The 16,762-nt window shown below is 35.1% G+C and overlaps 1 protein-coding gene across 1 annotated transcript; it reads left to right on the forward strand.

The window, feature by feature from the left end:
• Positions 3,409–13,510, forward strand: LOC18593760. Its single transcript, XM_018124215.1, has 13 exons — positions 3,409–4,836; positions 5,234–5,371; positions 5,810–5,967; positions 6,239–6,449; positions 6,587–6,824; positions 6,926–7,076; positions 7,156–7,459; positions 9,239–10,552; positions 11,729–11,886; positions 12,044–12,254; positions 12,413–12,650; positions 12,753–12,903; positions 13,012–13,510. The coding sequence occupies exons 1-13, from the start codon at positions 3,570–3,572 to the stop codon at positions 13,318–13,320; spliced, it is 4,848 nt and encodes a 1,615-aa protein (XP_017979704.1). The 5' UTR covers positions 3,409–3,569; the 3' UTR covers positions 13,321–13,510.

The following is a 16,762-nucleotide window of genomic DNA, read 5'->3' on the forward strand; positions in this document are numbered from 1 at the left end:
CTTCATGTCGTATTCGAATTTGGTGATAACCACTATGCAGATCGATCTTAGAGCAGATAACAACACCATGCAATTGATCCACCAAATCATTAAGTCTAAGAATGGGAAAACAATACAAGCCTTTCTCCAAAAGTTGTTTGACCTGATGTTGTAACTTTTTATGCTTTAGCGGACTCATGCGATAAGTAAGCTTATTTGGAATAACAGAATTAGGGATGAAATCGATGGCATGCTAAATATCTCGCATTGGTGGCGGTCCATGGTGTATCTTATTAGGTACAACATCACAAAACTCCTTAATTATGGGTTGGACATCTTTAGATAAGGGTGAAGATACTTCATTCTCCTCACAAACTAATAAGAGGCTTGATTCACGATAAGCTTTGTTTAAGCCAGACATAGTGATGAGTGCTTTATCTTCCTCTTGTCTCTTTCATCGGTTTTTTTACTTTAATGGAGTTAACATAATTTTTACTCCATCCTTGATGAAGGAATAGGTATTCTTGTATCCATCATGGTGAGTTTGACAATCATATTGCCATGGGCCTCCCAGCAACAGGTAACATGCGTTCATTGGGATAACATCACATCAAATTTCATCTTGATACTTATTTTTAATAAAGAATTGAACACAACAACGCTTCGTTACATTAATTTCGTTTCCTTTTCTCAGTCATTGTAGCTTGTAAGGGTGAAGATGTACTTCAGTTGGAATTTCAACTTTTCCATCATGTAGTTGGTAACAACATGCTCACAACTTCCACTATCAATAATGACAACATTGCAAACCTTCCTTTAGGATGTGCATCTTGTATAGAATATGTTGTGACGAAGCCAACTTTCTTCAGTCATCATAGCAGTGTTGTGATTATGACGAATAACAAGATTTTCTCCATTGTCAGCAAAAACTTCTTCAATCTCTTCATTGTTGAATATTTCTAGGTCATCATCTACTTCTTCCATGCTAGGTTCTTCCATAACTTTTTCTTTTACTAAATAGATAATTCCTCGATTTGGACAATTAGAAGCAAGATGCCCAAATCCTTGGCATTTGAAGCACTTCTTGTTGACATTAGAAGCATGAGTAGAAGTAATTTTTTATCATTATTGTTTGCAGTTTTGGAAGAGTTTACCTTCGGAGGTAGAATAGTTGCCAAACATTATCTCCCACGATTTGAGGTGGAATCTTTTTGTCTAAATGAACTCACTAAGCTTTTCCATGATCATTGTTTCTCAACCTTTAATGTTAATCTGATGATATCATATAAGTTCCACTATGGTTGTAGTTGAACAATATCTGTAATTTCAACATTGAGATCCCCAAGATAATGAGCTAGAGTTTGCTCTTCAAGTTCATGGACATCACACTTCATGTGAAGTCATTCGAACTCCATTGTATATTCTTCCACCGACATTATTTTTGGCCTCAAGTTATGAAAATTTGATAAAAATTTCTTGTCGATAATGCTTAGGAAGGAACTTACGTTTAAGTTCTCAACACATCTTATCTATGTTTTGATCTGGTTGAGACCTTCTTTTTCTCATTGTCGTTTGAGATTTTTCCACCAAATAAAGACATGCTTCTTCAATTCAATTGCAACAAGCTTTGCACGTTTTCATCGAGAATATCTTTGAGCTTAAAAACTCTTTCCACTTTGCAAAACCAGTCAAGAAAGTCATCAGGATGAAGTCTTCCTTCAAACTCAAGAATGTCGACTTTGATTCCTGAATCTCTAGAAGAAGCAATTCTCAGTCGCCGTATAGATATTTTTTCATTAAAAGACAAATTTTGATGGAAGGGTTGGTTTCATCCTCTTCATCATTAGAGTTGCTGTTGTTGATTTGAGCAGCGTCACGTCTTGTGAGTTGCTCTTGTAATTCTTGAATTTGGCGTCTTAGTTCTTGAATATCGATATTGTGATCATCTCTTTGATGATTTTAATATCTTAGCAGTATTTTATTGTATGGTGATGACGATGTGGTGATATAGAAAAAAGATGATATAACTATAAAGTAATAAAAGAAATAGAATTACCCGAACAAGGAGCGTTAAAACCCAACAATGGACCTGAACTACGTAGTGAACAATGATCCTCCCACTCTGTTACTAAACTAACGTCGGGACGTTGTAAAGACATTTGGGCGTTACGAAAGACACCAATCGTGGCGAAGTTAGAAACCTCACTAAGGTGAATCACCAATCTTGACTAGGTTGAAAACTTCACTAAGGTAAAAAATAGCCAAAATCCTACTTTGATTGACTAGGCCAAAAGTACTAAAAACTTCTTATCTTTTTTAGAAGAGTCTCGAAAAAATAAACACTCCTACTTAAGAAAAGATTCTTTATTAATTCTTAACTTCAAAGTCTCGTAACTAAGTCGAAGGTTTCTATTTATAATATTATAGGCCTACATCCTAATAAAACTCTACTTCAAGTTGTTTAATACAACTAGAGTAGTTAACGAAAGATTTAAATAAAATACAACATAACTAGCTTAATAATAATCGTTAAAAGTTATAAACTCCTAATAAAAAGAAAAAAAGAATCCTAATCTAAATAGAATAAAGAGAATAGAATTCTAAATTAACTAAAATTAAAAAAATTAAATAGAATCGTAGATACTCTTGAGTAAGTGTTTGTGTCCCACTCAATTTAAGATATTTTCATAGTGACAGCACTTAAAAGCATACAAAAACATTAGTACATGATAGGAACTAGACAATCCGACAATCACAGCGCCTTCTATGCCTTTCTTTACGATGTTAGGTTGGGGTAGTTGTGGTACCACACAGTATTATTAACTACCTTAATCCTTGCGGAATAATTATCAACTTTGGCTCCTTAGGTCTCTCCACAAAGTTTTACAAGCTTTGATATGGAGATTGAGATTTGACAGTTAACAACTTCAGTCAGGAGCTAACTTTGAATTTTACTGTCAATAAACTGAACTTGGGAGTGCCTGTTCAGTGCAAGTGGAAGAAATGGTCAGCTGAATAATCCCAAATATTATCATTGTTGAGGTAGAATAGGGTAGGGTTGTTGGAAGATACCAATCAGTAGAATCAAGGGAAACTAGGCAGATATCTTTGACTTCTGAGTCTGCCTAAGTAAAAATGTAAATCAAAATTTGATTGAATACCCAGATAACTTTTATAAATGGAAAATCCTCCCTTGGAAAATAACAGGAGCAATTAGCCACTCGATCAAATGGAGAAGCAAGACCGAGCTATAGACTATGTCTAGTGGCATAAAGGAACTTGTCCACAGTCATTCTTCAACTTTTTTTATTCATTAATTATTGAATCAGCTATGTGATGTCACTGCCACTACTTAATCATGGAGTATTGATAATATTAAGGAAGTTTTAACCATTGCTTACATTCTATGTTGTTAGCCTGGGGGTTTCCTACTCTCTGGTACGGATTAGAATATTCTTCTGAAGATGGTTAAACATTCAATAACCTTACAAGAAAATGACAACAGGGATGTCATTTACACAGATACTCAATGGAAAAGATGATAAAAGAAAGGAAGATGCCATCAAGTCATTTAGAGTTTCATCCAATCAATGGAAGGCCTTGCGGTACTTCTTCTTTGTTCCTTTATGTTGTCTAATTTATCTGTATCCATTGCAGAGGGCACGTTGAATACAACTCAGTTAATTAGAGATGGAGAAACGATAGTTTCAGTAGGTGGAAAATTTGAGCTGGGTTTCTTTAGCCCAGGTTCCAGCACCCATCGATACTTGGGAATATGGTACAGGAATATACCAGTCCAGACGGTTGTATGGGTGGCCAATAGAGAAGTGCCCCTCAAGGATTTGTCAGGTGTTCTAAAACTTACCGACCAGGGGATTCTAGTCCTTCTAAATTTTGATAGGAGCACTGTTTGGTCTTCCAACTCATCCAGACCTGCTCGTAGTCCAGTTGCACAGCTCTTGAATTCAGGAAACCTCATTGTCAAAGAGAAGAATGAAAATAATCCTGAAAGCTACTTGTGGCAGAGCTTTGATTATCCATGTGATACATTTCTACAAGGAATGAAGCTCGGAAGGAACTTAATCACAGGCCTGGACCGTTACCTGTCATCCTGGAAGAGTCCTAACGATCCTTCTAATGGTAATTTTACTTATAGGTATGAGGTTGGTGGGTTTCCAGAGTTTGTACTGAGAGAGGGTTCAGTTGTGCGATTCCGTCCTGGTCCCTGGAATGGTTTGCGGTTTAGTGGCACACCTGAACTAAAACCAAATTCTTTATTTACATTTGGAGTTGTGTTCAATGAGAAGGAGGTATATTTCAGCTACAAGCTTCGTAATGACTCAATTCTTTCGAGGTTGGTGTTAACTCAGGATGGATTTTGGCAGCGCAAGAATTGGATTGAGAGAACACAAGCTTGGGAAGTTTATGTTACAGTACAAATGGATATCTGTGACAATTACGCACTGTGTGGTGCTTATGGTAGCTGCAACAAAAGTAACTCCCCAGAATGCAGTTGCTTGAAAGGATTTGAGCCAAAACTTCCAGAAAAGTGGGACACTAAAATTTGGTTAAATGGGTGTGTTCGAAAGACTCCATTAAACTGCTCTAGCGATGAATTTATAAAGTACTCTGGGGTAAAGTTGCCAGATTCGCGACAATCCTGGTTTAACTACAGTATGAATCTTGAGGAGTGCAAGAACATCTGTAAAAGGAACTGTTCGTGTACAGCTTATGCAAATTTGGATATAAGGAGAGGAGGAAGTGGATGCTTGCTTTGGTTTGTTGACCTGGTTGACATTAGAGAGTTCACTGAAAATGGACAAGAAATTTATATAAGAGTGGCTGCATCAGAACTAGGTACGAAATCAATCATCCTGTCAAAAAAACATAATGCATAAATTCTTTTAACGTTATAGATCTAACCATTGTTTGTTGGCATGATAGCAAAGATTTTCTTAATATATAGCTTTTGGTGGAACCTTGCTAGAGCTTATGTTTTAAAGAGATCCATTAGCTAAATTTGAATCAACTCTAATTATTTAGTATTTAAGTACCAAGCAGAAGAGACAACAGGAATTTAATAGGAGAAGTCACAATATGAAAGATTTAGCTTTTATCTGAACAAACTGACCTGAGTTGTTCAGTTTTGATCTAGCCAGTTAATCTATAATGATCATAGTGATATATTTCATTTGCATTTTTCGTAATTATCATTTAATTCCTAGATTTCTGCTATGATTTGTTTGATGACTAGACCAAACTGAGAGTTTCAAGTCAAATGAGAAGGGAAAAATGAGGACTGCAGTCATCTCTATGGTGCCTATAGCAGCGCTGATCCTTGGCCTAGCCTTGATCTTGTATCTTTGGAGAAAGGCACGCGTCAAGAAACCTGGTATGCCATATCTCTCACATATCTAAGACTCTTCTTTTCTTTTGTATTCTATTATAGTGTTGTGGAAAGTCTTTCTGTTGAAAGTTGTGTTCCTGTTATCACCATTGAGGGGAAAATGCTGCTACATCTAGATATGTTATAGCATGTGAATTAACAGATGTTTTACAATCAAGAGGGAAATAGCTTTATGATTAAATGATCTCAACTATTTTTGTTTATGGAGAAGCAAGTTTTATTTATTATGTTTGTGGAAACAGAAGCCTTGTGTTGAGTTTGATACCTCTATTGTATCCCCTACTCTAACAGGCCTGGAAACTATTTGATAAAAGACCTTCCAGGACTATTCATTTGTGAATTCTTACTGACAAATGTGATTTTGAGTTTTGACCACCACACTGCTTGTGTTGTTTTAAATTTACTACCACCGCTACTTTGCAGGATTGTTGGCATCTGTCCCTGAAAGCAGTTCTAATGGTAAAACTCATAAGGAAGACCTAGAGTTACCATTATTTGACTTAGCCACAATTTCTTGTGCAACCAATAACTTTTCAACAACAAATAAACTGGGAGAAGGTGGCTTTGGACCTGTCTATAAGGTAACAATCTGGTAAATTGCCAGCACCATGTTAATTTTTGCAATTCTATGACTCCACCTTTTAGCTTTGACATATAGAAAAATTCAAACTTCTAAATTATCTAGAAAAATGAAGAGTTTTGCCTCTCTTTTTCCCCTTTTTTTTCTTGGGGGGCTGGTGGTGGAAGGTGGTTTAGTTATGCAAACAGAAGAGCAATTGTTGGCTTGACAGATAAAACCAAGCAGATTATCAGATTTACAAGAACGTACATGTTGCTATATGCCTTTTTCAGGGGATCATGAAGGATGGACAAGAAATTGCTGTAAAGAGGCTATCAAAAAGTTCTAGACAAGGACTTGATGAATTCAAAAACGAAGTCATACACATTGCAAAACTTCAGCACCGGAATTTGGTGAAGCTTTTAGGGTGCTGCATTCAAGGAGATGAAAAGATGCTGATCTATGAATTTATGCCTAACAAAAGCCTGGACTTCTTCATTTTTGGTATGCCTTTCTCCAGCATGGGAAATGTAGTTCAATTACTGTCCTTGAGTGCTTTTGCCTTCCAAAGGTTTTACATTTAATCTAAAAGCTCAACAGATCAATGAAATGGCTTTAATTTGTGCAAAAAAACTCAACAGATCAATCTAAAAGCATGTCACTTGATTGGCATATGCGTTACCACATTATCAATGGAATTGCTCGGGGGCTCCTTTATCTCCATCAAGATTCAAGACAGAGAATAATACATCGAGATCTGAAAGCTAGTAATATTTTATTAGACAATGAAATGAATCCAAAAATTTCCGACTTTGGACTGGCTAGAAGTTTTGGAGAAAAGGAAACTGCAGCAAATACGAAGAAAGTGGTGGGAACATAGTAAGTAATAACCTGAAAAATGATATAATAGATATATTTGATGATAATTTTCATGCCATTGTAGCATGCATATATGATACGACATTTTCCATTATCTGCAGTGGTTACATGGCTCCTGAGTATGCAATTGATGGGCTCTACTCCATTAAATCTGATGTGTTTAGCTTTGGTGTGTTGGTACTAGAGATAGTGAGTGGGAAGAGAAACAGAGGATTCTGTCATCCAGATCACCAGCTTAATCTTCTTGGACATGTAAGTGAAATTCATATCTTCTTCAACAGTCAATGTTGTACTTAACTTTCAGTACTATTAAAGTGGTGTTTGTTGCTAGGCATGGAGACTATATTCTGTAGGAGATTCCTTCGAGTTGATAGCATCACCAATTAAGGAAACCTGCAATCTTTCTGAAGTGTTAAGATCGATTGATGTAGGCCTGTTATGTGTGCAACAAAGTCCAAAAGACAGACCAAGCATGTGTAATGTGGTTCAGATGTTGGGTAGCCAAGGCCCCTTGCCTCAGCCTAAACAACCAGGTTTTTTCACTGAAAGGGATCTAGTTGAATCTAGTTCTCCATCAACTAAGCACAAACTGTTTTCATCTAATGATTTCACAATCACACAATTAGAGGCAAGATAATATCATTTCGTGCTGATTTTGTGTCATAATGCAAAGTGAACTCTTAGAATTGACTGTGTTGTTGAAGTATATTTACTGTCTCTGAGGTGTCTAAATTTTGTTCTGTTCAAGTTTTCATGTTCAAATTTTTGCTTGCATTCCCTTTTGACAGTTGCTTTAGCTGATTAAGGTTTCTTATTATAGTTCCAAAAAATTACTATTATATATTGATGTTGTTGAATACCTATGGAAAGTGTACATTTCTATTATTGAATCTTTCAATAAGATATCTGCACTTTATAGTTATTTCCTCTTCTCCTATTCAAGAATCACAGTCATAAAAGCTGATTGGCACAAACAGGTTAATTTGGTTCCAGCATTTCTGTCATTACTTGGATGGCTCTTCTGGTGTTACAGTTTGTTTGGACTGAACAGGTGGGATTGTTTAATCTGACAAGGTCTTGGAGTCTCTTTATCAGCTAGGGACTTGGATTTTGAGTTCTTTTTTGACGAAAAAGTCATTAAAGGTTGCATAAATGATCATCAAAGTAACAAAGTTGCATGGTCCATATGCATTTCTAGTTTATTCTGAATAAAGGGAGCAACAGAGGAAGTACGCAAAAATCCACAGCAAAAATTCTGTCAACTTAATATGTTCTTTATCAACCAGCTTCCAATAAGATTAAAATTTTGTCTTATTTTCCTAGTACAATTGAACTCTTAGTTTGTTTCTTAAGTTCTTTTAATATTTCAATAGTTCAACTGACTATGGTATCTGCAGCCACATTTTATCTTCAGATGAATTTGGTTTTGAACATTGAGGTAGAACGAAATTAAAGGATTGGACTCCTTAGTCCATTGACAAAGGACTTAAATCTGATATCAAGTAAGAGGTAGAAGGATAACAAATTTTGCAGAAGGGTCTTTTCAGTAGGGCCGTTTAAGACAAGGAGCTCGGTCTTTGCCTTTGTTTGTTTCCCATTCAATTCTTGACCTTCCTCTAGTGATAGCTTAATTTGTGACTGTCTATTAGTGCAAATGGAAGAAATGGTCAGCTGAATTGATGCTTTCTTTGATATATATGAATAGATTCCTTCATCGGAAGTGAAGTAAAGTTGGGGTAGGTCCCCAACCAAGCAACAAAGTCCATGTAACATTGGCAGGATACTGACTTCTGAGATCCGGCTACAGAAGAACTTCTTGAATCCATCAACACGTGATTGACTGGAAAGTCATGTTGCTCCAACCCTTTCGTTTTCTTCAAAATACACGTTTCATACATATATTTCGCGAATATGAATATGCAGGTTCGACTGTTCAAATTTATGACAAAAACTTAGAATAAAAGAAAATGCAATTGCATCGGACATATTTTCGTATTCCACACTCACCCCTGAATTCGAGTTACGTAGCTTAAAACACAAGTTGCAAGTGAAAGATCCAGCCCTGGCTTGAAAAAAAACAGTAGCATTAGTAATTAGTTAAAATGCAGAAGCAGGACTGAAGTATTGACTACGTCTTGCCCTCATTTTCAAATTTTTGTATTCGTTAATTATTATGGGGTGTTGGAATAGTAATGATCTAGGAAAATTTGAATAATCAGTTATGCCTTTGGAGCTCAACAGAAAGACTCTTGACCTAAGAAAATGGATAATACAAAGAGACATGCAATCAATATCAAAAGAAGTACAAAATTTTATATAAAAGAATGATCCTAAAACTGAAACTTACTATAAAAGAATAAAGGATTTCATTTACATAGAAAGCTTCAATTGACGAACCTGTTTCATTCTCACAGCAAAAGATCAAAACATGCCTTCAAATCTGCGGTGTTTCATCCTATCAATGGAGGGCGCTGCCGTAGTACTTGTTTGTTCCTTTCTGTTGTTTACTCTATCTACATCCACTCCCGTGGACATCTTGAATGCAACACAGTTGATTAGAGACGGGGAGACGATCGTTTCGGAAGGTGGACGATATGAACTAGGATTCTTTAGCCCAGGCGTTAGCAGGAGAAGATACTTGGCAATATGGTACAAGCAAATACCTGTCCAGACCGTTGTGTGGGTGGCCAACAGAGAACTTCCCATCAACGATACATCAGGAGTTCTAAAAGTTACCAACCAGGGGATTCTAGTCCTTCAAAACCATGATGGTAACTTGATTTGGTCTTCCACCTCATCCAGACCTGCTCGTCGTCCAGTTGCAGAGCTACTGAATTCAGGGAATCTTGTTGTGAAAGAGGAGAATGAAAATAATCCTGAAAACTTCTTGTGGCAAAGCTTTGATTATCCTGGTAATACGTTCCTACCAGGCATGAAGCTCGGAAGGGACTTAATAACCGGACTGAATCGTCACCTGTTATCCTGGAAGAGTCCCGATGATCCTTCTCATGGCAATTTTACATATGGGGCTGAGGTTGGTGGATTTCCAGAGTTTATTTTGAGAGAAGGTTCAATTGTTCGATATCGTAATGGTCCTTGGAATGGTTTGCGGTTTAGTGGCACACCTGAACTAAAACCAAATCCTATATATACATTTGGAGTTGTGTTTAATAAGAGGGAGGTATATTACGGCTACAAACTTCGTAATATCTCAATTCCTTCAAGGATGGTGTTAACTCAGAATGGACTTTGGCAGCGCCTGAATTGGATCGATAGAACAAAAGCTTGGGAAGTTTATGTTACGGTACAAATGGATGGCTGTGATAATTATGCACTGTGTGGTGCATATGGTAGCTGCAACATAAGTAACTCCATCAAATGCAGTTGCTTGAAAGGATTTGTGCCAAAAGTTCCAGACGAATGGGAAACTTTGCATTGGTCAAATGGATGTATTAGAAAGACCCCATTAAACTGCTCTAGTGATGGGTTTGTGAAGTGCTCTGGGGTAAAGTTGCCAGATTCGCGAAAATCCTGGTTTAACTACAGTATAAACCTTGAGGAGTGCAAGAATCTTTGCACAAAAAACTGCTCCTGTACTGCTTATGCAAATTTGGATGTTAGAAGAGGAGGAAGTGGATGCTTGCTTTGGTTTGTTGACCTGGTTGACATTAGAGAGTTCACTGAAAATGGGGAAGAAATTTATATAAGGATGGCTGCATCAGAACTAGGTACGAAAATTTTTCAGTTAAACTTTAACATGCCAAAATCTAATAAAGTGTTATGGTCTACTATGGAAACCTTTTCTTTTCCTTTCAGAAAAGATGAAAAAAATTGTCTTTCAACAGTAGAAAATTTTTCTAATTTCAGTTCTAATTCCTTTATATTGGACTTCTGACACTAGAAATATTTTCTGCTACATTAACGAGCTAAGGAGTTTAGACTAGACCACTTTAATATCTTACAACGTTTAAAGTTTAACATTGTTTTATCCGAATTAGCATGTAATTGCACCAACTACCCTGAGTTGTGAGTTGTGACCAAACTAACCAATTTATAAGCATTATAGGAAAATGTTTAGTTCTACTTTTCTATGATGGCTGTTAAGTCTTGCTTTCTGATATTGTTTTCTTCATGACTAGGTCAATCTGAGAGGATTAATGCAAATGGGAAGGAAGGAATGAGGATTGCAGTCATATCTGTCTTGTCTGCAGCCATATTGATCCTTGGTCTGGCCCTGCTCTTGTATATTTGGAGGAAGACATCCCATATGAAGCCTGGTACACCAAATCTGACACATTATAACACTCTTTCTCCCTTTCTTTTTCTAATTTCATTTTTTTGGCAGTTGTGAAAGTTTCTCCCTTGGAAATGGTCTTCCTATTATCACTGTTATCTTTTGACTTGAGACAATGAACTAGGCAAATAGCCATATATGATTAACTGAACTACATTATTACTTAAGAAGAAAACGAGTTTTATTCTTTAAGTTCATGGAAACTTTGAGATCTTTTTCTAGGAAGACCAAGATTAGTTATCTCATGTTGAAGTCATAAATTTCACAATCCAATCCCGGAAAGAGGTCCTCCACTTGGGAACTAATAACGAAACAGAACCTGATAACAGGGTACTAAACAAGAGACAAGTTGTACCTGAGAGATTCTACTTGAATTGAGCAAGAATCCATTGCATAGATTATATATAGTGCATAGATAGTGCATTACTTTAATCACAATGCTCTCTCACTAGAGGAAATGTAGTGAATGATACTGACAATAGTGGTTGACTGACATGACAAACTTGCTTCCCGGGCTATTATTTGTGAATTCTTACTCAGAAACCTGACTTTATGCAAACACATTGCTCGTTCTGTGTCGTTAAATTTTACTCCAGCTGATACTTCGCAGGATCACTGACCGTCGTCAGAGAAAGCAATTCTAATATAAAAAATCATATGGAAGATCTAGAGTTTCCATCATTCAACTTTGCCAGAATTGCTTGTGCAACTGATAACTTTTCAACAAATAATAAACTGGGCGAAGGTGGTTTTGGATCTGTCTATAAGGTAACAATCTAGTAAACTACCATGCAACTTACTGATTTGGCCTACTCAATGATATCACCTCTTTGCAACATGCTGATTTTGTGTATAAATATTACAAATGATCGTCAAGCAAATTATCAGTTTTACAAGAATGAACATTTGGTTATACACTTTTCAGGGTATCTTGGAGGATGGACAAGAAATTGCTGTGAAGAGGCTATCAAAAGCTTCTAGACAAGGACTAGATGAGTTCAAAAATGAAGTCATACACATTGCAAAACTTAAGCACCGGAATTTAGTGAATCTTCTAGGATGCTGCATTGAAGAGGATGAAAAATTACTGATCTATGAGTTTATGACTAACAAAAGCCTTGACTTCTTTATTTTTGGTATGTGTTTCTCCAACCTGAAAATTTAGTTATATTGGTATACTTGAGTGCTTCCATCATCTAATCACACTACCATCTAGTTTCCTTTACTCCCGGAAGAATTACATTCAGAGATCTATTAGGGATGACAAGCCTGACTTGTCTGAAAAACTGAACAGATGAAACTCAAAGGATGCCATTAGATTGGTCTATGCGGTACAACATTATCAATGGGATTGCTCGGGGGCTCCTTTATCTCCATCAAGATTCAAGACAAAGAAGAATACATAGAGATTTGAAAGCTGGTAATGTTCTACTAGACAATGAAATGAACCCCAAAATTTCAGACTTTGGCCTGGCTAGAAGTTTTGGAGAAAAAGAAACTGAGGCAAATACAAAGAAAGTGGTGGGAACATAGTAAGTAAAAACCTGAAAAAATTATTCAACACATATTTGGAGATGGTCTTCATTTTCAATGTTTCATGTATGTTTTGACATAACACTCATGATTATCTGCAGTGGTTACATGGCCCCTGAGTATGCAATTGATGGTCTCTACTCCACTAAGTCTGATGTCTTTAGCTTTGGGGTATTGGTGCTAGAGATAGTGAGTGGGAAGCGTAACAGAGGATTCTGTCATTCAGATCACCAGCTTAATCTTCTTGGGCATGTAAGTCTGATTATGATATTAACTCTGAACGTGAAACGTAGATATACTGTTGGAACAACAGGAGAAACTTAAAGATTTACCATTATTTAATTGGTGTTTGTTGAACAGGCTTGGAGACTATTTGGTGAAGGAAAATCCTTGGAGTTGATTGCATCACCAATTAGGGAAACCAGCAATCCTTGTGAAGTGTTACGATCAATTCATGTAGGTCTTTTATGTGTGCAACGAAGTCCAGAAGATAGACCAAACATGGTCAATGTGGTTCTGATGATGGGTAGTCAAGGCCCCTTGTCTCCGCCTAAACAACCAGGCTTTTTCACCGAGAGAGATCCGGTCGAAGCCAGTTCTTCCTCAATGCATCATCACAAACCGCTTTCATATAATGATCTCACCATTACAGAGTTGAAGGCAAGATAATCAAAATTTCATGCCAATTGGTGCATTTGTTCAGAAGTTAGCTCATTGCCAATATTGTATACTTGATGTTTTTGAAACTTTGAATGTTGTCAAAGTTTTAACTTTACAATTTGTAAGTTCTAATTATTATATAACTAGGATAGTATCCGTAGTTACGTTTTGGAAAAGATCATAAGAAATATAGATTATGTTGGAGTGGACTTTGGTTTGGTACCTTCAAAAGAGTTTATAGAAAAAGTTATATTGTATTAGTTAATTACATGAATCTATGGTTTTTACTGATAAAAGAAAAGATAAATTGGTATTAATTGAAAATAGTTATTTGCTTTAGTTTCAATAATTAAAAGTTGCTCATAAATATATGATTTTAAAACAGTACTTAACCAAAGAACAAAATAATCCTGTTAAACATTTAGTAATTTTTTTTCATTAAAAATATATTGTTTAAACAAAATGAATAACATTTGAAATTTGAAGGTTTCCATTTTTGTTAGATGATGTATATTAACTTTCTAAATGCAGGACTTGTACTTAGCTAAATATTAAGGGAATATAAACTGTTACACAATTGTAAGATATATGGTTCTTAGTAGTAAAGGAAAAGATAAACTGGTATTAATTGAAGATAATTATTTGCTATGGTTTTAATTACTGGAAACCTACACCTACATATATGGTTATAAAATAGTACTTATCCAAAAGAGACAATAATCTTATAAAAAATTGTTAGATGTATAATAAAATATTAAAAAGTGAGAGAGTATATAGCATGTACTAGTGACAGATTAAGATAACCAGTTGTAGAATATAGGGCAACAATATAATGCAAATATCCCATCAATACAAAATAGTTACTAATGTTTAATAGTATCTGTCTTTTATATATAAAATGAATGACAAAAGGTTGTCAAATTCAATTGATTTGTTTATTTAATTATTACTGTGTGTTATGTATATTAAGAAATGAGTAGACCTTCTTAACTTTTTTATTTTGTTCAATGAATTGGATGGATATTTATTAGAATTTAAACATTTATGTATAAAAGAGATGTCTAATTACTATGAATTTAGATTCATGCAGAATAAAAGGATATATACAAAAAATAATATTAAATTAAAATTGATAAATATTAAATGAATCTATCTTCTTAGTATTAAAAGTTAAAACTTATTGTTTTCAAGTATTTTTTATTGCAATAAATAAAAGTAAAAAAAACCATTCAAATATAAAAAACAACGTAGTTTTCACATAGGGTGCATAAAAAAAATTAATTCAATTGAGAATGACAGGTGTCAACCAATTGACCCAATCTGTTATCCTACTTTTATATATATTCTAGATATGAATTCATGTCATGTACCTTATTCTTTATTTTTCCTAATATTTTGGGATTTAAATATATATATATATATATATATATTTGGGATAAGAACAAGAATAAGACAAAAAAATACATATATGTAAGTTCTCTTTGGTCATCTGTTGTTGACACCGTAGAAACCCCACTACTAAGGTGAATCACTAATCTTTGCAAGGTTAGAAAACTCCATTAGGGTGAAAAATAACCAAAATTCTCACTTTGGTTGGCCAAACCAAAGATACTAGAACCTTTTGCTTTTTTGAAAAGATTCTAGAGAAATAAGTACTCATGCTTAAGAAAATATTTTTTATTTATTCTTAACTTGAATGTAAATAATAACTAAGCCTAAGGGTTCTCTTTATAGTATTATAGGCATACGTCTTAATAAAAATCTACTTCATGTTGCCTAGTATAACTAAAGTAATTAACAAGATATTTAAATAAAATAGGTATTCTATTCCTAAATAGAACATGACTAGCCTAAAATCCTAGTACAAGTAAATTAAATAAAAATGAGAATTCTATCATACCTATAATTTCTAAATAATAATAATCTAATAATATACTTCTGTATCATTCTTTTTAGGTTTGAGAAAAATCGTCTTCAAGATCCATGCCAGCTTCGTGTTCTCTATAGTAAGGAGAGAGATTATCTACTTTGAAAGTCGCAAAAACTTCATAATTTCCAAAAAGTTTAATCTTGTAAGCATTATCACTAATATATTCTAAGACTCGGAATGGTCTATCAGCTCGAAGAAATAATTTTGATCTAGACTTAAGAAAATGTTATTTCCTTAAAGCTAGCTGGCTTTTTTGTGCTTGTTGGATTGCTTTTGGTATCTGTTAGTGTGATGAATAGTCTTCTCTCAAACTTCTTCATGAAGCTTCTTGCTTTACTTAGCATGTTCTTCAGCATCAGCGCTAAATTTACAAGTAATTGGTAATGTAAGAAGGTTCAAAGGACTAAGATGACATTTTCCATACACTACTCTGAATTGACATCTTCTAGTGGTTTGACTTACATAATTATTATAAGAAAATTCTACTTGTGCTAACACAAGATCTCATTGGCGAATGTGTTTACCCACAAAGCTTCATAATAAGTTTCCCAAACTTTTGTTGACCATTTCTATTTGACCATCCGTTTGAGGGTAACATATTGAACTAAATTGAATGTGAGTTCTCATTTTCTTCAGAAAGTTTGTCAGAAATAACTCATGAACTTCACATCTCGTTCTGAAGTGATAGTTTTTGGAATTCCATGAAGACGCACAATTTCTTTAAAGTACAAATCAGCTATGTGATAAGCATCATTAGTTTTATGACACAACACAAAATGAGCCATTTTAGAAAATCTATCGACGACCACCATTACAGAGTCGTTTTGCCTTTGAGTTCTTGGCAAACCCAAAACAAAATCCATACTCACATCTACCCAAGGAGGTTCAAGAATGGGTAATGGTTCATATGTACCAGTGTTTTGATTTCCAAGCTTGGCAATATGGCAAATACAATACCTTTGAATATGTCGGATGATATCTCATTCCAACTTGGGCCAATAAAACTTTTCTTTCACAAGAGCCAATGTTTTGTCTTTTCCAAAAATATCCAGTTAATCCTCCATTATGAGCTTCCCTAATAATGGATTGGCGTAAAGAACATTGAGGAATGCATAGTTTTTTTTTTTTGTAATTAGAGGAAGTGGGATTCAAACCTTGCTTTTTATATAGGGAGATTATACACCAACCAATGATCCAAATGTTCGAATGCATTGAAGGATGCATAATTGGTTACCCTTGAAAAGATACCCTACTCGTTGTTGAAATTGTCGATAAGGATGTTGAGAACTAAACTTCCATATCTCACCAAAGTCAAGATCTTTCTCATACAATTCTTTTACAACTTCAACGCCAGTTGTAAGGTAAAGATGAGAGTAGGGTGATGACTTAAAGCATTAGCTAACTTGTTTTACGCACCTGACTTGTGCTTAAGGAGAATTGGAAAGGCTTAAAGAAACTTACTCTAAGCTACATGTCGACGATTAAGCTTGTGTTGGGAGTTAAGGTGTTTGAGGGTTTTGT

Source organism: Theobroma cacao, chromosome 7 (assembly GCF_000208745.1).
Source record: "Theobroma cacao cultivar B97-61/B2 chromosome 7, Criollo_cocoa_genome_V2, whole genome shotgun sequence".
Classification (NCBI taxonomy): Eukaryota; Viridiplantae; Streptophyta; class Magnoliopsida; order Malvales; family Malvaceae; genus Theobroma; species Theobroma cacao.

What these genes read in the sequence shown, in the direction of transcription:
- LOC18593760 (XM_018124215.1), top strand. Translation starts at nt 3,570, where the DNA reads ATGGAAGGCCTTGCGGTACTTCTTCTTTGTTCCTTTATGTTGTCTAAT. An exon ending in GATGGCTGCATCAGAACTAG is followed by an intron (nt 10,553 to 11,728) that starts GTACGAAAATTT and finishes GATACTTCGCAG; the next exon opens with GATCACTGACCGTCGTCAGA. An exon ending in CCTTGACTTCTTTATTTTTG is followed by an intron (nt 12,255 to 12,412) that starts GTATGTGTTTCT and finishes AAAACTGAACAG; the next exon opens with ATGAAACTCAAAGGATGCCA.